Source organism: Dendronephthya gigantea, unplaced genomic scaffold (assembly GCF_004324835.1).
Source record: "Dendronephthya gigantea isolate DGI-Jeju-01 unplaced genomic scaffold, DenGig_1.0 000068F, whole genome shotgun sequence".
Lineage (NCBI taxonomy): Eukaryota > Metazoa > Cnidaria > Anthozoa > Malacalcyonacea > Nephtheidae > Dendronephthya > Dendronephthya gigantea.
The window spans coordinates 547,940-574,232 of record NW_021163078.1 but is presented as its reverse complement, the minus strand read 5'-3'; the positions used below and the strand labels follow the sequence as shown (position 1 = coordinate 574,232).

The 26,293-nt window shown below is 36.4% G+C and overlaps 1 protein-coding gene and 1 long non-coding RNA gene across 5 annotated transcripts in view; one reads left to right on the top strand and one right to left on the bottom strand.

Annotated features, from left to right (window-relative positions):
• Positions 1–428: 428 nt before the first annotated feature.
• Positions 429–1,310, top strand: LOC114531036. Its single transcript, XR_003687815.1, has 4 exons — positions 429–529; positions 750–807; positions 892–925; positions 1,270–1,310. It is a non-coding gene; the product is annotated as an uncharacterized LOC114531036 (long non-coding RNA).
• Positions 1,311–5,175: 3,865 nt separating this feature from the next.
• LOC114531032 overlaps positions 5,176–26,293 on the bottom strand; it is a 37,912-nt gene continuing 16,794 nt past the window's right edge. For 2 of the 4 annotated variants that reach the window (XM_028552672.1, XM_028552671.1), the window contains 10 exons: positions 25,787–26,000; positions 24,996–25,396; positions 23,959–24,208; positions 10,098–10,279; positions 9,262–9,456; positions 8,669–8,909; positions 8,082–8,464; positions 7,178–7,418; positions 6,580–6,959; positions 5,179–6,106 (listed from right to left, as the gene is read on the bottom strand). In XM_028552672.1, the coding sequence (XP_028408473.1) occupies positions 5,886–6,106; positions 6,580–6,959; positions 7,178–7,418; positions 8,082–8,464; positions 8,669–8,909; positions 9,262–9,456; positions 10,098–10,279; positions 23,959–24,208; positions 24,996–25,396; positions 25,787–26,000 (2,708 nt within the window). In that variant the 3' untranslated portion in view covers positions 5,179–5,885. Of the gene's footprint in view, positions 6,107–6,579; positions 6,960–7,177; positions 7,419–8,081; positions 8,465–8,668; positions 8,910–9,261; positions 9,457–10,097; positions 10,280–10,571; positions 10,819–11,009; positions 11,411–12,353; positions 12,568–13,017; positions 13,073–23,958; positions 24,209–24,995; positions 25,397–25,786; positions 26,001–26,293 lie in introns of all 4 variants that reach the window. The other 2 variants (XM_028552674.1, XM_028552673.1) reach the window with 2 other exon arrangements.

Here is a 26,293-nt window from a genome sequence, read left to right as displayed (position 1 = left end):
GTCTTCCCGCATGCTATTCCGTAATACTGCCGGTATTTATTTCCAATGCAATTTAAGCATGTATATACTGGGCTTTCACGAATAAGGATTGGGTTTTGATTTTATCCGGGGAAACTAAACGATTCCGAAAATATGAACACTTGCATAACCGCGGAATATGACGCAGCAAAAGCTAAATAACCGATATACCCGTACGTAATTAATAAATTCCTTCCAAATAATTGCTTTAATTATCTCACAAAACTGACATGATTGCTTTATTACCTCTTGCTAGTAATTAAACATTTGAACAGCATGTATGCATGTATAGCAAAGCTTTTTGTCAACAAGACTTGGTTTTTCCACCAGTAATTAACATTGCAAATGATTTAATTTGGAGTTATAAATTTTGCATCGGTATGTGCTTGACATTATTCTTGTATAGTGACGTTCGGAGACACAACACCTTCATACAGTACGAGATCACGTTCCAAATTTTTTCAAATCGAAGAAAACTGTAAACAGAATGAGGGTATTTTTAGTCATTGCGGTAAGTCTGTCTTGTCTCCGTTAATTCGTTTTTCTCGTATAAAAAAGTGTGACTATATCATTATTTGAATGGACTAAAAAAGTAGCTATACAAACCAATCGCTGTTTGGCTGCAATTTAATAGTTTTTAGCAGGGATACATACTAACTAGTCTGCCACTATCTATTATTGTCTCGCGCTCAAAAAAGCCAAAAGAAATGTTTTGAATTGTGTATTTCTAGGTGGCTTTTTTCGTGTTTGGATGTAATGGAAAACCTATTCAGAAGCGAGACAGTGAAGGTTTGTGATGAGTCCTTTAACAACGGCATCTTTTTTTGTGTGTAGAACACGAATTAAGCCCAAATAATTGATTTTATCATCTAGATTCGGACATAGAAGAGGCTGCTGAAGAATTCGAGTAAGCATATTACAATTTACGGGCGTATACGGGCCTAAATAACTTTAGGATTGACGAATGATTTCTCCAAAAATTCTCCATTCTCGAGCATACTGTGCCGGTACACGCATACTGACTGACTATTTTTTTTTTGATTTAAACAAGAAATGCCTGACTGACAGTACAAATTGCCAGTAATCCCTAGCCTGCGCCTCCATGCCATGGCCCTGTCCCCACTTTATCCTCGTCTCAAAGCAGATTTAATGATTAGTGTAATTCCTGCAGTTCAAGCCAACTTTGTGAAGAATGTGGTGGGTTAAGATTGAGACAAGATAAAAACAAAAAATTTATGCTTTATTTTTTAGGAAAGATATGATGAAAAACTCCAGAACATTTTTGGCGAAGGTGACTTAGGCTTAACCTGTCTTTGCTTGTTGCTCGACAGCAAACATTTATCAAAGATTGTTTACTTTGTTGCTATCCACCGGCATTTTGCAACGTTTTTTACAAACAGTGATATCAGTGATGCATACATAATTATTCATTGCTTGGAATCTGAACATGATCATACTATCATTCTTCCTTGTATAAAATAAAGCTTTTACCGAATCTTTGAAAGTTTGCATAGCGATAATAGTAATTTGGACTTTAGTTTTGCAGAGCTTTCGGTCCGTAAGCCCGGACGTTACCATCATTTTGCATTTGATAATGTATTTGATATAACGTCATCATCTTGACCTTGCGAAAGAAACAAATCTGAATCAGAATTTAAATCTGAATCATCTCTGGTATTGATATATTTTGTAAAGTTTATCTTCTGAAGAATTCCTCTGAAGATGATTTATATTTTAATTGAAAAATGTAGAGTTTGAATTTAAAAAACCATGACCAGCCGACATTAGAAAAAGTAAAAAATAATTAATAAACAAGGCATCTTGATAGTCAAAATATAAATCAAGCAAGACACAGGTTGAAACTGCAAAATTTTCGACTTTATTTTAAAGTCATTCATCTTCAGACAGAAACGAATGACTTTGAAATAGAGTCGAAAATTTACAGTTTGAACCTGTTATGCTTGATTCATATTTTGACTCTCAAGATATCTTGTTATTCGGAATTTGCTTTTTAATTGAGTTTGAATTTGATTGTGTATGTATCAAAATATTTTATTAACACAATGAATCTATCCGCGGAAGACCTTTTCCTTCATATTTGCTAAAATTCTCACTGGAAACGACTTAGCTTATTAGTCAATAACTATTCTCTGCTTTCTACACTCTCGGTTACGTTCAGCAATTTATCACAAGTATATTCAGAGGTATAGGCCCTATTTTGTTTTCCCAAAAACCCTAGAAAATAATGATATGATGTATGTGAAAATAAAATGCCCTTTGCCAATTTCTGCATAATTTATCTTCTTTCACAACACAATTTGCTAAATATGCTTTCTTCTCAGATTTGACAGGTGCAGTCCGCCCTACCGAACATCCTCATTATAGAACTACCAGAAATTATGCATGGAGAACTACAGAGAGACCATGGTGGGGATCTACAGAACGCCCATGGTGGAGATCTACAGAACGTCCATGGTGGAGATCTACAGAACACCCATGGTGGAGATCCACAGACCGTCCATGGTGGAGATCTACAGAGCGTCCATGGTGGAGATCCACAGACCGTCCATGGTGGAGATCTACAGAACGTCCATGGTGGAGATCTACAGAACACCAATGGTGGAGATCCACAGACCGTCCATGGTGAAAATCTACAGAACGTCCATGGTGGAGATCTACAGAACGTCCATGGTGGAGATCTACAGAACGTCCATGGTGGAGATCAACTGAGTCTCCTTGGACACCAACCGAGGATTCGCGGGGTAATTCTACTGAGCACCCATGGCAATCTACCGAGTCACCATGGCAACCGAGCCACTAAAATCCTCTGATTTGAAAAAAAAACTTAATGAAACTTACATACATAAATATTCGATTCTTGATTGAAAAGATAGTTGATTAATAATATACCGTACTAAATGTGTTCCTCAGTGATTAAAGCCAATAAACATGAATTTTCTTTTTGCAATCAAATCTTTATCTATCGTTGCTTTAAATATTCAATTTTGATATGTAGTGGTATATTTGTTAACTTACATTAATCTTTTTTGCCCGCTCACTGTTAAATTCGTAGATTAAAGGCCGATTTTGCAATTTGCTGCACACTTCTGGAAAGCACGTGACCAGTGTCCTACTTTTTGTTAAGCTGTGAATGTGTGCAAGCAAAGTAACGCGCGATATTAATTCAGTTTGTAAGCAAGCTTTAAAATAGTTGAAATTTCGGTTAGTAACTATTTTTGTTAGTATTCCTGGTCCGGATCAGCAGATATATCTCGTGTGCGCAGGCTTTAGCCACCCAGACGAAGTTATCATAATTATTTATTCCTTCTATAAAAATTGATTGTTCTCACAGCGAAGGAACAAAATAATATTAGCATAACTAGGAACAGGCGTTTAGACTAGCTGCGAGAAAAGTCTGCATGCTTCTTCTATAGCATTTGTAAATTATAGAAGAGTCGAGTATTTTCGGGATTATCATGTGTTCTCAACAATAAGACTTGCAGTTAAGAAACAATGGTAATATGACGATATTATAAAGACCAAAACATGTCATGCAAGACGCAAAATATCAACAAAAAATGGAAGATAAAATTGTTTGTTGTCGTACAGTTTTAATAACATTTGGAACCGGTTTGCCGATTCAATATACTTGTTTTGCCGTCTTGTGTTTGATTGAACACAGTTCTACAAACTGAGAAAACATGATACAAATTTGGCGAGAGAATATAAAAGACGGACAGGTAAATCGTGTTGTTCTTATCTATTTCTTGCGTTTGTACTGTGTAGTGACCAGTGTGTAAACAAGACTAATTAAATATTCACCTTTTATGCCTCGCGCCATTTTGCATCTAATTTCTGGTCATGGCAAGTGGGTAAATATTAATCTGTACATAAAAAAAACGCCTGGTTTACATTCAGTGGCCTTCCAACGGAGGAGATTCCAGTTATTCTTAAAACCACTTTAAAGATCATCTAAAATCCGTTAAGAAAATACTTAACTTAGTATTAACGTTTCCTTAGGCCTGGATTTCCACCTCCAGAGAAAAAGGCTCGCTGAGAAATATTTCTATATTTTCTTTCGGATTGAGATAAGAGAAGTGGGACAAAAATATTCATGTTCATGCTATCAGAGTTAGAAATATTAAACGGCAGTGATCTCTGCAAATAGTTGAAATCGCCCTTGATTATATTTCATCATTTTATATATTTGAAAGCATGTTGTATGGCACAAACACATCACTCAGGTCGCGTTACAAGTTTACTTATTAATATGTCATAGTCACTACGTAAGCATTCCTCTCCACCCCAACCCCCCCCCTCCCGCTGAAGTGCCTTAAACGAACTCGGCTCATTTGAATTTATGAATGATTTCATTGAAGACAGATTCTCCACAGACTTTGAAACTAATTTACAGAATGAATTTCGACTGCGTGACGAACAGACGACGCAAGAGAATTTTGAAAGTCCTTCCCAAGTGAAAGGCGAACAATGTATTGAAACTAGTAGCTTTGACAGTCCTACCAACGTTGGAGACGAACAATTGGTGGAAAGTGGTGGTTTTCATGACCGTCCTATAATGCAGTTGAAAATAGACGATCAAATAAAACTGGAAGTTTTGACAGTCCTGTGAGGGTTGAAGATGATCAATTTAATGAGACCGGTGATGTCTACCCTGGAGTCTTACATTCAGGGAGAAAAGAGACACCTTTATCGGCTTTACACTTTTTGGAAAAGGATTGTTACAAGAAGAGATATATACACTTGCACATTCGGGCAATATCTTTTCGTGAATAATTTCGTGAAAAGCTTGGGACGATAGAAGACCTTCGGGAGGAGAAGAAATCAAAGCATCAACGAAGACAAAAACATGGCAAACAGACACGCAAATCAAAGCAGAAAACAGGGAGCCATTCGGAAGAACCAAAACCATCAGAGAAACAGCACAACCCAGTCAAGCAGAAGAAAGAAGACCGCTTTTTCCAGAGCGACCAGTTGGTATAATAAAAACTCCAAATTTGGAAAGTGAGTGTAGGTCGAGAGAATACGTGTCCAATTCTACAACAATCCCCGATGCTAATGAAAACCGTCAGGTTAGACTGGTTAGTGTGATCTGTTTCATTCTCGTGCTCCCTATATACACGTGATCAAGACTGTCATATCAAATTACAATGGTGCACTGTTACATTATCTAATTACAATGGTGCACTGTTACATTATCTAAACACAATAGTGCATTGTTACATTCCTGATGAAATCGTTCATATTTACAATAATCTTTCCATTGCTGGGTTTAAAACTATATTAAACAATTATTTTAGAACAACTCACTGATTTAAATATAATAAGAGTGCATTGTCTTGAAACATGGGGTCTGTGAGAACAAAATATCTTATTTCCATTTCTCTAATTTATTTATATTAACTAAATTGCGTCATAGTTTTAATAGTCTGTCTAAGTTTAACTCACTAGGGACCTTAAGCATGTTGGACGGCAACACGACGACGACGCGGCTGAATTTCTCCTTTAAATAAATGCTACAGCAAAGTTGTTGTTGTATATTATTAATTGTACCTATTTAGTGAGTATACGGCGTTAAGAAAATTGTGTTTATGTTTAAGGACCATTCTATAGAGCCTAATTCGAGGTAAGGCACTAGGGCTCCCTGGGTCCTGAAATGCACCCGTTGTAGGCAAGACGAAAAAAAACACGTTTTCCCGTTGTAAACAGAACAAAGACGACTTCTAAAACCCATCATTGGTCTTTAATTTTTCATTTCTTTTCAATGACCCATTGTATTGATAGCCGTCGTCGTCGCGTTCGCGTCCTGCATGCTTAAGGTCGCTAATATTAACTGAAGCAACTACGTTTTAATTCATTCCTAAAAGCTCTTCTTTCTTGTTTCTAGTATAGTACAAGGTTGAATTCTTTGTGATGTCATAGCACATGTTTTCATCCAACATGGCCGCTGGCGTAACGCACCTCCACATGTAGCCATCCGTGTTTTTGCTGCGAATAAATCTCGCATAAGTAAACGCTTCGTGGACGTTATTTCCACACCATTCATCTCGCAGAATCTGTACTCGATATTCTGAAACAAGAAAACAAAACCTACTTATCTATGGGAATAAATTATGACAATTATGATATATAATTGATATATTCACTTCAACCCGATGGATTTCTATAGACACTTCCCGAATTTGCTCGAGTGCACACAAAACAATGAAATCTATTGTTGGTGGGATGGTTTTCATTCCCCGAAAACAAATTCGGAAAGTGTCTATTGTGAGCTATTGCACTTACAAAAGAAATCCGTAGGGCAGAACTGGATATTTAATCCATCCCCCCCCCCGGTTATTGTTCAAGTTACGCCACTGCTTTGAGGTGAGGTATTGAAATCAGCATGATCCCGATAATTAAAACATAAAAATTATGACCTCTGATTGGTCAAGCGATATCGCATATTACGCGATAACCTTGTTAAACTGATAAAACATTTTAGTTTCGAGGGTAATTTATCATTACTTAGGCAAATATTATTTGTACATCATTACAGTATACCTGGAATCTCTGCTTCAGATCTATTCCGTACGTTCACGTGACCGAACACATGATTTCTGAAATTTCTCCATTGAAAGAGATCACCGTTAACATTAATCACCCCAGATGCCATTCCTTGTATAACATTTACTGTCAAAAATTTCCTCCAGAGATTAAAACCCGCGAGGCTTCCTTGGAACGCCTCCTTGCCCACGAAACTTCCTCCATGGGAATTCGAATTCTGACCAAGAACCACTGTTCCGTTGGCGGGTATAGTGTAACCTTCCGCTTTCGTTGTATTTTCAACTTTTATCCCGTCTTGGTAAACCTCGATTACACCGTCATTGTTTCTCCACTGTAGGCAATAGAAATGCCACGAATCGTAGGCAGAGATCGTAGGTCTAAAGAGTTAAAATCAAAGCACACAGAGGTTACTACTTTTACTGCCATGGAAATATTATCAAACATTTCAGGCAAACTAACTCAGTGGTAAGGTAGTCTAAGAGGCATTCTATTAAAGAACATTGCAACAATGCTGTAAGGTGGTATTTCGGATTTAGACGATCGGCACACTTGTTGATCTACTTTTTCGAATCGATTAGATTTAGTTCTCACTAACTCATTGGCACTCCATATGTTCTTGATCGCAAGGTCTAAATACAAGTTGTGATACAAAAAAACTGCAATTTCCCTGGCATGAGCATGACTTGAGTACAAAAATATGGAAGTGTCCGTCTTCAAAAATTTCGCCCAAAAACATAGAGAAAAGACGGTGATGTTGTCGCGAATGGCATTTTCTATTTTGACGTAGTTTTCGACCGTAGCTTGAGGGAAATCCATCTGATACACAGATTCTGCTCCTGGAAAAAAAAGAGGATAAAAAACATCGTCTAACAACATGGACGGAAAAATCTAAGGAACCTAAAATTAAGACGACAGGGTATTAAAAGGATTCCTAAAGATGAACACAATAAATGTCAAAATAATGATATGACCAATACCGCATATGCATGTAGTTAAAACTCAATACATGAATGCAAACATCCACGTTTAAAACAAATATAAAAGGTTATCTCAATGAATACAACTTTTATTTCATCTATTTCATTTCTAACGGATTCGAACACTTCACGAAATTTGCTCGAGTGCACACAAAACAATGAAATCATTGTTTGTGGGATGGTTTTCATTCCCTGAAAACAAATTCGGGAAGTGTCTATTGTGAGCTATTCCGTCGGGCAGAACTGGATATATGAATATTTAACCCCCCGGGTTATTGTTCTAGTTACGCCACTCCGGCCTTTGAGGTGACTTTGAAGTATTGAAATTAGCATATAACATGATCCTGTGAGAGAATAATACGGAATTTAGTATAATTGCAACTTGAAAATTATGACCTCTGATTGGTCAAGCGATATCGCATATTACGCGATATACCCTTGTTAAACTGACAAAACTTTTTAGTTTCGATGGTAAATTATCATTACTTAGGCAAATATTATTTGTACATCATTGCAGTATACCTGGAATCTCTGCTTCAGATCTATTCCGTACGTTCACGTCGCCGAACACATGATTTCTGAAATTTCTCCATTGAAAGAGATCACCATTAACATTAATCACCCCAGATGCCATTCCTTGTATAACATTTACTGTCAAAAATTTCCTCCAGAGATTCAAATCTGCGAGGCTTCCTTGGAACGCCTCCTTGCGCTCGAAACTTCCTCCATCATAGAAATTCGGATTCTGACCAAGAACCACTGTTCCGTTGGGGGGTATAGTGTAACCTTCCGCTTTCGTTGTATTTTCAACTTTTATCCCGTCTTGGTAAACCTCGATTAAACCATCATTGTTTCTCCACTGTAGGCAATAGAAATGCCAAGAATCGTAAGCAGAGATCGTAGGTCTAAAGAGTTAAAATCAAAGCACACAGAGGTTACTACTCTTACTCCCATAGAAATATTGTCAAACCTTTCAGGCAAACTAACTCAGTGGTAAGCTACTCTAAGAGGCATTATATTGAAGAATAGTGCAACAATGCTGTAAAATGGTATTTCGGATTTAGACGGTCGGCACACTTGTTGATCGATTAGATTTAGTTGTCACTAACTCATTGGCACTCCATATGTTCTTGATCGCAAGGTCTAAATACAAGTTGCCATACAAAAAAACTGCAATTTCCCTGGCATGAACATGACTTGAGTACAAAAATATGGAAGAGCGCGTCTTCAAAAATTTTGCCCAAAAACACACAGAAAAGACGGTGATGTTGTCGCGAATGGCGTTTTCTATTTTGACGTAGTTTTCGACCGTAGCTTGAGGAAAATCCATCTGATACACAGATTCTGCTCCTGGAAAAATGAGAAGATAAAAAACATCGTCTAACAAGAGACGTCTACAGCATGAACGGAAAAATCTAAGGATCTTGAAATTAAGATGACAGGGTAGAAAAAGGATTCCTAAAGATGAACACAATAAATGTCAAAATAATGATATGACCAATACTGCATTTGCATGTAGTTAAAAATCAATACATGGATGCAAACATCTACGTTTCAAACAAATATAAAAAGTTATCTCAATGAATACAACTTTATTTCATCTGTACTCTGTTGAATGACAAGTTAGGTCATAACGAAAAGAAATACTAAATCGATCGCGCCTGGGAATTCTGTTTTTTATTTATAGTCGTTCTTTACTTACGAGAATTGTGTAGATCACTTGGTGTCTCTTTGAATGTAACGTCTTCGGTAACCTTTGACTTTATTCCAAACCACGCGAAGACGTTACCGTTTTCAAACAATGGTCCTTTGTTTGCCATTAGCGGTAATACATGTCCATCAATTTCATAGTTCCATATATTGAGTCTACTTCGAGAGATGTTGTGCTTGGGTCCATCTGAAGTTCAACAACAATTCATGATTTAATTGTATATCCACTCTGATCTACTCTAGTGATATGATTGCACTGAATTATTTCATTTATTTGCCGATGAATGAATGATTAACATGCAGTCCAGGCTGTAATTTCTGCATCTGTTTAGCAAGAAAGTGTACAAATCCCCGAGCCGGCGCAAAGCACCGGGCGGGTACTAATTCCGCCCGGAGATGTAAATCACGCCGGGAATGCAAATGCTAAATCAAAGTTGTTCGCCATTATTTCATGGACATTGGGCGTTTTTGTAAATTATGCGCATGGGTGAGTTTAAGACGAGGCATAAAAATTTTTTCAAAGAATATTTTTCATTCCGATGGTTTTGAAAATATACGAAAAATTCACTCCTAAAATTGATTAAAATATAAAGTAAAAGATGCTTTCGGATAGAAAAACTTTGATTCAATTAGATGGTGAAAAATCTACGATTTTAAACGATCTTAAAGCCTTTTTGAAGTGTTTTTGAACAGGTGAATGGGTAGATTTTGTATCTTAAGGCATGCAAGTATTTTATAAATTTAAATTGTGGATTTATCAACAAACATACGACACCTCTTTGAATTTATTCGTCAATTTCGTAGTACTAAACCAAAAATGCTACTTACTTAATTGCAAGGAAATTTCTTCTCCTGCAGGAATGGTCATATTTGAAGCTACACCATGCATGATGGAGACCAATGAACCATCCAGATATATCTTCCAGTGGCCTGAATCACTCGACCACGTCGTACCAATATGATGCCAATATGCTGGGAATTCATTCCAAAACCTTGGAATCCTTGCTTCTCTAAAACGTTTAAAAGATTAGTTAGTTTTACCGTAGCTCTCTCACAGAATTTTGACTCAGTGTCGGGTAAATAGTGTCACGAAACGCTAAAATCATGCGATCCAAAACAGCCTAACAACGTTTTTATTATTAACAAGTCGTACATTTATTTTGGAGAAGCTGTAAGTGAATACTTGAAAAAGCTTCATTGAAAATAAAACTCTTATCCAGAAATTATCTCATCACAGATTTGCTGTATATCAGTATATGACCTCCTTTCTGAAAGCAGAGCTAGTTTTAAGTAAAACCCTGCCTTTTTTCATGATTTCCATGTATCTCCAAGGTGAGATTTTCTGCGGTGAGATAAATTGAGAGCAAACGGGTTCCTGAAGCATTGATGTAATCAACAAATGTCAGGGGTTCTGTGTCCAGTTCCACCGGCGTATTTTCAAATTTGATCCATGATGTTAAAGTGAAAGCCTCGAATTCTTTTCGTGGTGGTACGGTATGGACGTATTGATTGGTTTGTGAAGATGTCGTGACAATGTCATACTTCAGGTCTAATTAAAAAAAAGTCACATCCATGATTTGGTTTCATATTTACTTCTCTATAATAAATTGATTTCGAGTTTTTTCTCACGAAAATTTTAGCGTTTAAACGCCTTCAATGTGTTGAAAGGGTGAAAAATGTCAGTCGTAAATCGTAATTATTTAATTACGTCTCTCAGAACAAGAAATCAGACTGACTTACTTTTTCGGAGTGGTTTACACGAACTTGGCTGTTCCTTGACCACTGTGTGACTGCGAGTGTTCTTAAGAGAACTCCAGCTGAAAACATTTCCTGATGCACTACCAGAACATCTTCTGTTTGTGGAATTAATTTCGACATCATCAGGAGAAACAGTTAGAAATTCACTCCAGACATTTAATTGACTCAGTTTGCCCGAAAACGAACCCTCAGAAATCTCGTCTGCCCTTTCCAGTTTCTGTCCTATGACGAAGACACCCCCATCTTTCAATGGTACCCCCAAACCAAGACCATCTCCAGTGTAGACCAATGTACCGTCAAGAAAAATGGCGTATTTTCCAAGAGACCACGATGCTCCCACATGATGCCAATGGCCGTCATTGATTGGCGGAACAGGAAAATGCCTGAAATAATATATATTTATTTTTTTATTAATCAGCAGCGGGCGGATCTTAGCCTATCCTGCAATCTGATTGGCTGTAGCAACGGACAGAATTTTACGATATCTGGCCACGGTCCGGAATCTTATATTTTACGCTCGAGCGAAAACTTATTTGTTATGCATTACCAGAAATTTGGGACATTTTGCGTCCGCGTTCGTGGGCAGCGTCCGTTTCTTGACCAGAGGAATTGGTGAAAATTTCATAAAATGGCTCGATGGTATAATTATGCAATTATAATTATGCTTCAAATGTATATGGCCGGATGCTTAACACACTGAAGAATCATGAAATTTCAAACGCTGTGGGAACCGTGGCGGTAAAAAATACGAAGATATTTATGAGTTATATCGGTAGCTATATCACAACCAAAGACATTTCCGACTCCGAACTTTACATCGTCCAAAAGGAAAGTGGTGTATTTGACCAGATTGTAGAGCATGTTTACCGATATTACTATGGTTTATATAGCCGAATCATTCAAATTGGACTTGTATATAAATCGCACTCAGGAACCTAGAGGATTTGCTAGTGAGTGAATATTTTTTGTTATAACTCTTCCTTTCTGAGCGATTTACAGAATTCGAACTCCGAACCAAGAAAAAAACACACATAGGAAGCGTAATTTAAAGTTTTGTGATTAAGCCATATTGTTTCGCATGAAATTTGGCCGCCATGTTTGTTTTTATCCGAATGCAAGACGCCATCTTGTCCCAAATTTCTGGTAATGGTTTTTCTAAAGATTCATTCGCAAACTTTTGACTTTTTTATTTTTTAATATATTCGGACCAAATGATTATCACGATAAATTGAAGTGAGCTTTAGTAAATTAAACAAATTAGTTTTTGATTGTTTTACTATAATACGACCGAACGCCGCTTTTTGTAAAAAAATGTATACTTCATACCTTTGCGATGATTGAACTTCAAGGATTATCACTTCTCGCATAACTATGAGTCTAAATTCTTCGCCGCTTTTATTCACTCCGTAGGATAAAAGAGCCATTTTCTCTGCTTTAAATGTTTTGATCCAGAACTTAAGTGTCAAGTTAGACATCTTTGGAACATCGTTGTGAAGTAAAGTTAACTCTTGAAAGGTTTGAAAATCCAGATCAAATTCTTCTGCAAGGAAATAAAATATCGTCAAAGAGAGAAGTAACAATATAATTATATATACTATTGTCTATATGTAAATATAATTATATACTTGTCAAGCTATTTTATTTGCATCGCATGCAAATGCAGATGCAAAGTTGTTGTTATATATGTACGTATATAAGTATATATATATAAGTGTATATATATATATATATATATATATATATATATATATATATATATATATATATATACGTTTTATAAGTTGGTGACTCAGAATGGCAACATCACAATATACATTTCATATATACACCTGAATCTTTGCACTATTACAATAGATATATATTGGTCAGACATAAACTCAATAGAATATTTTCCTGCATAATATTTGCAACACGTAATATTTGTAACACGATGTTCCTACATGCTTTTTTATGATGATCACGTTCCTACAACCTTTTCATACCGGCTTACCTGCATCTTGTATTGTTGGAGTTTCAAGACTTTTTCGATCGAAATTCGAATCTTTCTGTGAATAAGAATGGGAAATGATCTCCTTGTAATACGCGCAGACATGCATGGATGTATCACAAAAAACGGTAGATACAGGGTGAGTAAAAAAAACCTGACACCTTTGAAATTCAAATTAGCCGCAAACTGAAATTTGACAATTCCCATTGTGTACAATCAACAAGACGTGGTTAATTAATGCGAAAGTGTTTAAACCAATTGAATTAATTCAACGTTATTTTTTATCACAGAGCTTAGAATGCATTTTAACTCCCAAAGGGAACAATGAAACTTTATGTTTAAAGTTATTTAATGGGTTCACTTATTTGATATGCTTCGTATACCATTAGATATTTTAGGCAACTTCTGTTACATTAAGCTTAGCGCACACTGGTGCACTTAGCACGCACATACGTCACTTGTGACGATTGTCACCTGCACACATTCCTCGTCTGCGGGGACCAAATTGAGATATTCTGTCATTCGTGTCGTAATATCCAATAATCAAACATGTTTGATATTTTCTATCACGTGTGACAAATGCGCCAAGTGTGCGCTGAACAAATGCGATTAAAATATGCAGCAAGGAATATGTAAATGTGAAATATAAAAATAAACAAACTAAACATGGAGTATAAAAGTGACGATTATTTGTCTGAAGACGAAGAAATTTTGCCTTATATAAGGGTAGCCAATTGTAAAATATGGACGAAACGATAGATGGACGAAATGCTTTTTCCCGTATAGATCTCTGTTTTTGAAATCTCGCGAGCGTACATTGTAAATACACGGATATTCGGGATATATGTGTACCAGTTTGTCTTCTAAAATGGCTTCTGCAACCAGTTCACTGCGTTGTTCCTCCATACTTTTAAGGTTATTTATTGTATTTCTTATTTACATATTCCTTGCTGCATGTTTTAATCGCATTTGTTCAGCGCACACTTGGCGCATTTGTCACGCGTGTTAGAAAATATCAAACATGTTTGATGATTGGATATTACGACACGAATGACAGAATATCTCAATTTGGTCGCCGCAGACGAGGAATATGTGCAGGTGACAATTGTCACGAGTGACATGTGTGCGTGTTAAGTGCACCAGTGTGCGCTAGGCTTTACAGCAAACTACAGACACATTGCAGCTAATTTGAATTTCAAAGGTGTCAGTTTTTTTTACTCACCCTGTATAATTATATGTAACAAGACGCCGTTCTGGCGTTAACTCCGGCGCACGTGCCAGTCTTCAATATAGAGCTTCTGAACATAAACAATACAGTTCGCGTATTGTTTCGCATACATATTCGCATTTAGATGCCTTGCGAACCTAAATGTTCGATCGCGAAATTCAGAAGCACATCGAAATAGCAGCGATAGCATCGAAATAGCAGCGATATTATTAAAATAGGACCGGAATCTACATGTATTAAATATATTCTTACCCCAATTCTATCTAAACTTAATCGAACAGCATGAAAAGAACGGTTTATTTGTTCCTCTTGGAGAAATTGCCGTGTCATGCGAGCGAAATCGAATCGCGCATTGGAAAATTAGCCAAAGCTGTGCACCACAACTCTTGGGAGATAAGACTGGGACGTAGATAAATACGGTCACATACACGTTTTAAATACAAGTAAGATTTCGCGCCATTACACACTTGCGACGACGAAAAAAAAAAAAAAAAAAAAAAAAAAAAAAAAAAAAAAACCGGGGCGAATTTTCAACTCCGTCGCTGACGCCGGAGTAATAATCATATAAATCTTTACTATTGTAAGAAAGATATGCATTCGGCAATTACCTCGCAAGAATCACTTTATCCAATTGCGAATGAAATGAAAATAGATTGATGTGTTTTTGACATACACTATTCAAATGCACGAAAGCATATATAGATGCTGACAGCTTACAGGGTTTTGACTGAGAATCGTCAAAATATATCACAAATAAAGAGCGCTTTCCTTTTTATGGTTAAAACGGCCAAACGGCGGTTCTGTTGTATTTCGGTACAGACAGATTACTGGTAGCTATTTTTTAGTGTTTCATGAACTCTGCATGCATTCAAGAATATCGACTTTATCACTACTTACAATTCAAGATGACTTTATCAGTACTTACAATTCAAGCGGTCTGACCATTTTAGCCGCCGAAAGGAAGCGCCTAAGGTATATCGGCTCCCTATTTTTTCTACCTTTGACTATGTAAAGATGGTCGAACTCTGGTGTATGCGGACTTTCAGATGTCACCGGAAGTGTCGAATTGTTGAGTTCACACAGCTTTTTACCAATTCCTGATGTTTGGAAGTTAACGGACGAACATGAACCGTCAGCAGCGCAATGCATAATGCACTCTAATTCGTAATAGGCTGTCTTTGTACCAATGACATGATTCTTTAAGTACTTTTGTTGCATTTTTCGAAAGATGACCTCACATTTACCCAGCTGGGATATTTTTAAGATAAAAAGTAGTGCGCTAAAAACCATAATGACAGCCATGATTGCAATTGCGATCTCTTAAACCCAACACAACATAAATTTATATACGCCCGCTTACACGCAACACCAGCTGGGTTTTTTTGCCTTTAAGACATGCCACCTGAAGATTGACACAAACGAAATGACATAAAAGTATAATTATTGGGCCAAAATTTGTGACATTGTGATTTGCATATAACTAATTTGCACATAACTTTCAACAATAATGGCCTTTAACTTTTACTATGAAATTTCCTGCATGCGCGTATGTAGTTGAATGAATATAAAGCTTCTCGCATCTACGAATTTATGAACGTTTTGAAAGTAATAATGTGTAGTCAGTCATATAGTTTAAGAAGTGAGAACACCTTTTAAGCCGGTTTTCCACTAGCGATAGTTCAATGCTCAGTGGTAAGATCATTGCACCGGCATCGCAAAAGCGTAGGTTCGATTCCTGCCGGAGGACCTATAGTTCACTCATTTTCTATCAACTGTTCCTGGCTTGAACTTGAACTGTGTATAATTCCACTCGAAATTAAGACCCTTTAAACCTCTAGAGTTATCCAACAGCAGTGTTATAAATTTATAAAATGTTTTGAGTTTAGAAACTGCGCGCTTTTATTGTTTTTTTTCTTAATTTCGCTCAAGCTTTTTCAATTAAGGTAAATGAGCATTATCGATCACGTCTATTATCATGAAAACAAGGTCGAGTAATTATCGAGTGTGGCTAAAAGCTTGTATTTGACGTCATGTTCAACGTCTGCAATTTAAAATCAATACGCAGCAATTAGCCATTTCCCAATCGAGCAGCGTACTGGGTCTAGAGTCGCGAAACGTTTGGAGGGACAAATGATTACAATTACAATTTCTTTTCCCTCCAAACAGGCCATAGATGCTTTGCGGTTCACGACTAGACCCAGTACCCTGCTCGATTGGGAAATGGCTAATTAAGCGCTACCAGTTCAATGAGCGCTACATCGATCATAATCTGCTCCATAGAAAGTCTAAACCCAACTTTTTTAGCGTCTTGTACCTCATTAATACGACTGATAAAAATATGCAACAAGTCTTAACCATTGAATGAGTTTTTACCCGCGTCGCTGTTTTACATTAATGCTTCGTCGCTGTTTTACATTAATTCTTCGTCGCTGTTTTACATTAATTCTTCGTCGCTGTTTTACATTAATTCTTCGTCGCTGTTTTACATTAATTCTTCGTCGCTGTTTTACATTAATTCTTCGTCGCTGTTTTACATTAATTCTTCGTCGCTGTTTTACATTAATTCTTCGTCGCTGTTTTACATTAATTCTTCGTCGCTGTTTTACATTAATTCTTCGTCGCTGTTTTACATTAATTCTTCGTCGCTGTTTTACATTAATTCTTCGTCGCTGTTTTACATTAATTCTTCGTCGCTGTTTTACATTAATTCTTCGTCGCTGTTTTACATTAATTCTTCGTCGCTGTCTTACATTAATTCTTCGTCGCTGTTTTACATTAATTCTTCGTCGCTGTTTTACATTAATTCTTCGTCGCTGTCTTACATTAATTCTTCGTCGCTGTTTTACATTAATTCTTCGTCGCTGTTTTACATTAAGTCCCTGACCGTGTTAATGAAAACGCTGCTCGGGGAGTCCCAAAGACAGCGTACGTTTGATTCCTGTCGAAGAATAGTTACATTCCCCACAACGTTTAATCACATACAGTAAACGAGATTAATGTTGAAATGAGTCTAATGAGTCAATGAGTTATGAGTCAATGAGTTATGAGTCAAAAAAATGTGCTGCATTTTTCTAACACAGTTTTGTAACTACGGATAAAGATTTCGCCTGATTTGCATAAAATGTACCTTCCAATTTCTCGGCTACATTTTACATTATGGCCAACATAACTCTTAGATATAGCTATCTCTCTTACAAGGTTAGATATATCTATTACAGGGACCGAGGAGCGTTTTTCGTATTGCTGGGGCTCGGAACCGCGCGCCTGCTAGAAGAGTCTGGGAAAATTTTGGAATATAGGTCTCTGAAATCGCAGCAAATGCCTCTCAATTTAAGGATTAATGGAAAATAATAGATAGTATGTAAAGTTTCCAGCATGTTTGGCGCTCATAACAAACATTAAACAACATAGCCATGCTTTCGTTATGATGTCAAATGTTTTGAAATGGATAACCACGCTGTTTTGATGGTCAAATGCTTGTCCTATATAAAGTTTCCAGCATGTTTGGCGTTCATAACAAACATTAAACAATATAACCATGCTTTGGTTATGATGTCAATTTTTTTGAAATGGATAACCACGCTGTTTTAATGGTCAAATGTTTGTCCTATGTAAAGTTTCCACCATGTTTGGCGTTCATAAGAAAAATTAAACAATATAACCATGCTTTGGTTATGATGTCAAATTTTTTGAAATGGATAACCACGATGTTTAAATGGTCAAGTGCTTGTCTTATGTAAAGTTTCCAGCATGTTTGGCGCTCATAACAAACATTAAACAATATAACCATGCTTTGGTTATGATGTCAATTTCTTTGAAATGGATAACCACGATGTTTTAATGGTCAAGTGCTTGTCCTATGTAAAGTTTCCACCATGTTTGCCGTTCATAACAAACATTAAACAATATAACCATGCTTTGGTTATGATGTCAAATACTTTGAAATAGATAACCACGCTGTTTTAATGGTCAAACGCTTGTCCAATGTAAAGTTTCCAGCATGTTTGGCGCTGATATACAAACATTAAACAATGTAACCATGCTTTGGTTATGATGTCAAATATTTTGAAATGGATAACCACGATGTTTTGATGGTCAAATGCTTGTCCTATGTAAAGTTTCCAGCATGTTTGGCGTTCATAAGAAACATTAAACAATATAACCATGCTTTGGTTATGATGTCAAATTTTTTGAAATGGATAACCACGATGTTTTAAAGGTCAAATGCTTCTCCTATGTAAAGTTTCCAGCATGTTTGGCGTTCATAACAAACATTAAACAATATAACCATGCTTTGGTTATGATGTCAAATTTTTTGAAATGGATAACCACGATGTTTTAATGGTCAAATGCTTGTCCTATGTAAAGTTTCCACCATGTTTGGCGTTCATAACAAACATTAAACAATATAACCATGCTTTAGTTATGATGTCAAATATTTTGAAATGGATATTCACGCTGTTTTAGTGGTCAAACGCTTGTCCAATGTAAAGTTTCCAGCATGTTTGGTGCTCATATACAAACATTAAACAATATAGCCATGAAATACTGCAAAGCTTTCGGTCCGTTAACCCGGACCTTCATACTTAATACTTACGTGGTGTACCTACAAGTTATTATAATTACTAAAGTCGCCATGCAATCATACAAGAAAATTAATATAACCATGCTTTGGTTATGATGTCAAATATTTTGAAATGGATAACCACGCTGTTTTAATGGTCAAATGCTTGCCCTATGTAAAGTTTCCAGCATTTTGGCGCTTGTATTGCTTGTAAATTTGAGCGAACTAAAAAATTTTCGAAATTAAAGACTAATTACGGAAAAATTATTGGTGGGGCTAAAGCCCAGCGAGCCACCCTGCTCCGCGGTCCCTGTATTTGTTTGATAAGTACTATATACATCATTCGTGTTCGTGTTGTATCAGAGATAAAAACACTCGCCTTCGGCTCGGGTTTGTACATCTACTGATACAACACGGCCGTTCATGTTATATATATGGTACACTTATTAAGCAGTTATTTAGGAGGGCATTTATGGCATTATGAAATTCGGGGATCAAAATAAAAATGCGATGCATGGGATAAGCAGGTCTTCACTAACGTTCAATTTATTAACTGATATACAAGTTCGCGTCAGGATTCAAGATCAAAGTTGTAAATATTTATATAAACCAATTTCAAAAGTTCATGGAAACTGTCAAAAAAAATCGGAATCAGTCGCAAATGTTCAAAAGCGATTTACTGCGGTGACTGCATTGTCCTACCTTGCATGTACATATGAACCCTTGAAGTACTATTGTATTAATACTGGATAATTATTGAAGAATACTTCTAACCAGACCAATGCAAATAAAGTTCATACAGACAATGAATGACATGCATAAGTGATAATTATCCTGCCATGACGGATATCAGTCACGCATGTCGCCATTGAATTTTCTATTATCTTAGCAGCTTAGCACTAACGACGAGGCGGGGAACGCCAAAACCGCGCCTTAACAAAGAAAACACGCCCCTTTGCGCCTCGCATGTCCCAGTGACATCTCTCCTTTTTGGAGACGATCTACAGGGCCAACTAAGTTAGCAACCTCAGAATATTGGGTCACCAATCTTCCCCCTATATAGCTAACTCTGTACTACAGGTCAGGCCTAGATGACTGTGCAGCAAATGTTATTGACACAACACAGCTGATAGACAATTTGGGGTTCATAGCTCACCCTGACAAATGTGTCTTCATCCCCACTCAAGAATTAGACTATCTTGGCTTCACACTAAATTCCAAAACTATGCTAGCAACAGTAACACCCTGGAAGAAGTCATAGCTGAAAGAAGCATTAAATCTAATATTTGTATTTTGTAAATATTCAATTTAAAATTAAATTTAATATTTGTAAATATTGATAAGTCTTATTGATAAGAATTATAATATAATTATTTTTTTAAATTTTTGTAAATAGCTTCTGAAAAGCCCAGGGGGGGAAAACTATTAAACGATGAAAACAAACTATCAAAAACTGGGAACCAATAGGAAAAGTACTTTTAAACGTGAATTGATCACGTCATTTAAAGCCACACTAGGCTGTATCTGCCAAAATATATCTCAGACATTCCGCAGACTTTCCCAATGAAATCGTTCATATTTACAATAGTCTTTCCATTGCTGGGTTTAAAACTAAATCAAACAACTATTTTAAAACAACTCACTGATTTAAATATAGCTAATAAGAGTGCATTGTCTTGAAACATGGGGTCTGTGAGAACAAAAATATCTTATTTCCATTTCTCCACTTTATTTATATTAACTCAATTGCGATATTGTTTTACTGAATAGTCTGTCTAAGTTTAACTCATTATTAACTAAAGCAACTGTGTTTTAATTAATTCCTAAAAGTTCTTTTTTGTTGTCTCTAGTATAGTACAAGGTTGACCACTTTGTGATGTCATAGCACATGTTTTCAGCCAACATGGCCGCTGGCGTAACGCACCTCCACGTGTAGCCATCCGTGTCCTTGCTGCGAATAAATCTTGCATAAGTAAACGCTTCGTGAACGTTATTTCCACACCATTCATCTCGCAGAATCTGTACTCGATATTCTGAAACAAGAAAACAAAACCTATTTATCTATTGGAATAAATTATGACAATTATGATATGTGATTAAATAAGTGTGCATGTTATTTTCATATTATAACTTTATATTTATATTGGACATTTACAGACATCACGGAAACGTGAGATGACTTTGAAGCAGGGCGTAACTAGAACGATGATTGATACATTCACTTCAACCCGACGGATTTCTATACAGGGTATCCCAAAAAAACGAAAACTATTGAAATCACACATAACAATGCAATTGTTAGAGTTTGAATGCCTAAGCACTCTGTTGGGACCCACAGGTGTATAAATGTACTCATTTTTATGTACTCAAATACTCATTTTTATGCATGCATATGATGCAGTAAAATTTGCTTGTTCGCAAAAATGATATTTATAAACAATATTTACAAATATGGATAACATTTAAATGGGCATCTCAAGGACCATGACCTTCCACATGTCCCCTTTCTCTATAGCAACACAAAGCATTTAGCATTTTAAAAGTTGCATTAAATCCCCACGGGCTGAAATTCGTGAACACGGCATTCAAATTTTAACAATGAGTGATTTCAATAGTTTTCGGGTTTTTTGAGACACCCAGTAGACACTTCCCGAATTTGCTTGAGTGCACACAAAACAATGAAATCTATCTAGTTTGTTGGATGGTTTTCATTCCCCGAAAACAAATTCGGAAAGTGTCTATTGTGAGGTATTGCACTTACAAAAGAAATCCGTCGGACAGAACTGGATATGGATATTTAATCCACCCTCCTCCTCGGTTATTGTTCAAGTAACGCCACTGCTTCGAGATGACTTTGAGGTATTGAAATTAGCATATAACAGGATCACGTGAGAGAATAATACGGAATTTAGAATAGTTACAACTTGAAAATTATGACCTCTGATTGGTCAAGCGATATCGCATATTACGCGATATACCCTTTTTAAACTGATAAAACTTTTTAGTTTCGAGGGTAAGTTATCATTACTTAGGCAAATATTATTTGTACATCATTACAGTATACCTGGAATCTCTGCTTCAGATCTATTCCGCACGTTCACGTGACCGAACACATGATTTCTGAAATTTCTCCATTGAAAGAGATCACCATTAACATTAATCACCCCAGATGCCATTCCTTGTATAACATTTACTGTCAAAAATTTCCTCCAGAGATTCAAACCTGCGAGGCTTCCTTGGAACGCCTCATTGCCCACAAAACTTCCTCCATGGGAATTCGAATTCTGACCAAGAACCACTGTGCCGTTGGAGGGTATAGTGTAACCAACCGCTTTGATTGTATTTTCAACTTTTATCCCATCTTGGTAAACCTCGATTAAGCCATCATTGTTTCTCCACTGTAGGCAATAGAAATGCCAGGAATCGTAGGCAGAGATCTTAGATCTAAAGAGTTAAAATCAAAGCACACAGAGGTTACTATTCTTACTCCCATAGAAATATTGTCAAACATTTCAGGCAAACTAACTCAGTGGTAAGCTACTCTAAGAGGCATTATATTGAAGAATAGTGGAACAATGCTGTAAAATGTTATTTCGGATTGACATGGGCGGCACACTTGTTGATGATCTACTTCTTTGAATCGATTAGATTTAGTTCTCACTAACCCACTGGCTTTCCATATGTTCTTGATCGCAAGGTCTAAATACAAGTTGTGATACAAAAAAACTGCAATTTCCCTGGCACGAACATGACTTGAGTACAAAAATATGGAACACTGCCTTCTTAAAAATTTCGCCCAAAAACACAGAGAAAAGACGGTGATTTTCTGGCGAATGGCATTTTCTATTTTGACGTAGCTTCCCACCGAAGCTTGAGGGAAATCCATCTGATACACAGATTCTGCTCCTGGAAAAAAAGAGGATAAAAAACATTGTCTAACAAGAGACGTCTACAGCATGGACGGAAAAATCTAAGGATCTTAAAATTAAGATGACAGGGCAGAAAAAGGATTCCTAAAGATGAACACAATAAATGTCAAAATAATGATATGACCAATACTGCATTTGCATGTAGTTAAAAATCAATACATGGATGCAAACATCCACGTTTGAAACAAATATAAAAAGTTATCTCAATGAATACAACTTTTATTTCATCTGTACTTTGTTGAATGACAAGTTAGGTCATAACGAAAAGAAATACTAAATCGATCGCGCCTGGGAGGACGCTGAATTCTGTTTTTTATTTATAGTCGTTCTTTACTTACGAAAATTGTGTAGATCACTCGGTGTTTCTTTGAACTTAACGTCTTCGGTAACCTTTGACTTTATTCCAAACCACGCGAAGACGTTTCCGTTTTCAAACAATGGTCCTTTGTTTGCCATTAACGATAAAACATGTCCATCAATTTCATAGTTCCATATATTGAGTCTACTTCGAGAGCTGTTGTGCTTGTATCCATCTGAAATTCAACAATAATTCATGATTTAATTGTATATTCACTCTGAACTACTTTAATGATATGATTGCACTGAATTATTGGCCGATGAATGATTAACATGCAGGCCAGGCTGTGATTTCTACATCTGTTTAGCAAGAAAGAGAAATTACTATAACTTATCATGCATTTTGCTAGATAACGTGTGCCGAAAATCGTGAAAAAATGCTACTTACTTAATTGCAAGAAAATTTTTTCTCCTGCAGGAATGGTCATATTTGAAGCTACACCATGCATGATGGAGACCAACGAACCATCCAGATATATCTTCCAGTGGCCGGAATCACTCGACCACGTGGTACCAATATGATGCCAATATGCTGGAAATTCGTTCCAAAACCTTGGAATCCTTGCTTCCCTAAAACGTTTAAAAGATTAGTCAGTGTCACCTAAAGTGCTGGCTTCGACTCAGTGGTAAGTACTTAGTAGTGTTGTGAATTGCTAAAAATAATACGAGTTATACAAGATTAACCGGCAACTTTTTGTCATTAATTATTGGTATACTATGTACTGTACGTTTTTTCGGAAAATTTTGTTTGGTAAATACTTGAAAAATCTTTATTGAAAATCAAAATATCATCCGGCAAATATTTCCTGACAGACTTATTGCATTCCGCTTTCCTTCTGAAAGCGGAGCTTTAAATAAAACCTTGCCTTTTTTTATGACCATCTCCATGTATCTCCAAGTTGAAATTTTCTGCGGTGAGATAAATTGAGAGCAAGCGGGTTCCTGAAGCATTGGTGTAATCAACAAATTTCAGAGGTTCTGTGTCCAGTTCCATTGACGTGTTCTCGCATTTGATCCATGTTGTTATTGTGAAAGCCTCGATTATTTTTCTTGATAGTACGGCATGGATATATTGATTGTTTTGTGATGATGTCGTAACAATGTCATACTTCGGATCTAATTAAAAAAGGCCACATCCATAATTTGGTCTCATACAATTTTTCTACAGGGTGTCTCAAAAAAAACGCAATCACTTAAATATGCAAGAATATCAATATTGTTTGTGTTTGCACCACAGTTCAGCTAAAATGACTTTTAGCATTTTGAATGAAGGATTAAGAGCCATTTTCAATTCCAAGAGGTGCTTATCTATTGTGCTTTAGAGCTGTATTGATGTTTTGCATATTTAAGTGGTTGTTTTTTTTTTAGACACCCTGTATTATAAATTGAATCCTAGTCATTTCTCAGGAAAATGTTCACGCTTAAACACTTTCACGTGCTTGTTGATTATTTAATTTGAAAGGATGAATAATTTCAATTATTATACATTATAGTAGTAAAAGCAATTTGATTGGCTAATAGTTGACAGATAAATCGCGCAATCACGCAAAATTCAGTTATCTGCTAGCAGATAACTGAGTTATTTGCAAGTGAGCCTAGCAGATAACTGAGTTATTTGAAAGTGAGCCTGCGGTGGTTAACAAGCGGTATTCATTTGAATGTATTGATGTATTAATAATTGATGTATTTTTGGATGTTGCTATTAAATAAGGTTTTTCATTCGTTAATACTATGTTTACTATTCTTCAAATGTATTATAATACAATTATTGAATTCGGTTTCTGTGATATGCAGAGTTATCAAGGTCTCGGTATAAGACCTTGACCTTGATAACTCTGCATGTCACAAAAACCTCATCCAATAATTGTTTATTATATTTTCAGAACAAGAAATCCGAACTTACTTTTTTGGAGTGGTTTACACGAACTTGGCTGTTCCTTGACCACTTTGTCACTCTTAGTATCCTTAAAAGAATTCCAAATGAAAATATTTCCCACTTGATTACTAGAGCATCTTCGGTTTGTGGAATTAATTTCGACATCATCAGGAGAAACAGTTAGAAATTCACTCCAGACATTTAATTGACTCAGTTTGCCAGAAAATGAACCATTGGGAGTCTCGCCGGCGCTTTCCAGTTTCTGACCTATGACGAAGACACCTCCAGCTTTCAATGGTACCCCCAAACCAAGACCATCTCCAGTGTAGACCAATGTACCGTCAAGAAAAATGGCGTATTTTCCAAGAGACCACGATGCTCCCACATGATGCCAATGACCGTCATTGATTGGCGGAAGATGAAAATGCCTGAAATAATATGTATCAGATACACGATATTTCTCCGAGATTTTCTTCCACAGGAATTATATTAAGGCTTGTTTGTGTTTAACAGAGGATCGGAAGATATTCTCGAAGACTTAAATATGCTCAAAATAGTTTTGTCCAAAAATCTAGCTGCCACGAACTACATAATCTACGTAAGGATTGTAACGTACGTTATATTGTAACGTGGACGTACGTTGTAATCGAGTGAATTTCTACTGATTTGATTCATTCAACGAGTGAAGATATGAACTTAATCGGCCGGCATGGAGCAAAGTAGTTATCAGCTGGTATAAAAAACGGTTACTCTAGATCCGTTTTATGCTAAAATTTTCCCATCTACATGCATGCAATAGATTAAAGTGTACTTCATACATTTGCAATGATTGAACGTGAAGGATTATCAATTCCCGTTCAAGTATGAGTCGAAATTCGTCGACGCTTTTATTCACTCGGTAGAATAAAAGAACCATTTTATCTGCTTTCAATGTTTTGATCCAGAACTTAACTGTCAAATTAGGCATCTTTGGAACATCGTTGTGAAGTAAGATAAACTCCTGAACGCTTCGAAAATCCACATCAAAATCTCCTACAAGAAGATAAAGAGACGATATAGACTATACTTCGAGCAGGTATCATCAAAGAGAAATTACAATATATAATAGCAAAATTTATATGCATGTTCATGCAGGTTCCATGCCATCACCGTACAAAATATCCTGACAAATTTGCATGAGCAATTACGTAAATGCCGTTTGTGTTGTAATTCCCGTAGGAACGAGACGTTATAGCTAGAAAACACAATTACCAGCTCCTCCGTATCTATTGTTAGTGAAAATAACGAAACAAGATTTTTGTTTTAACATTGAAATGCTGCATGAC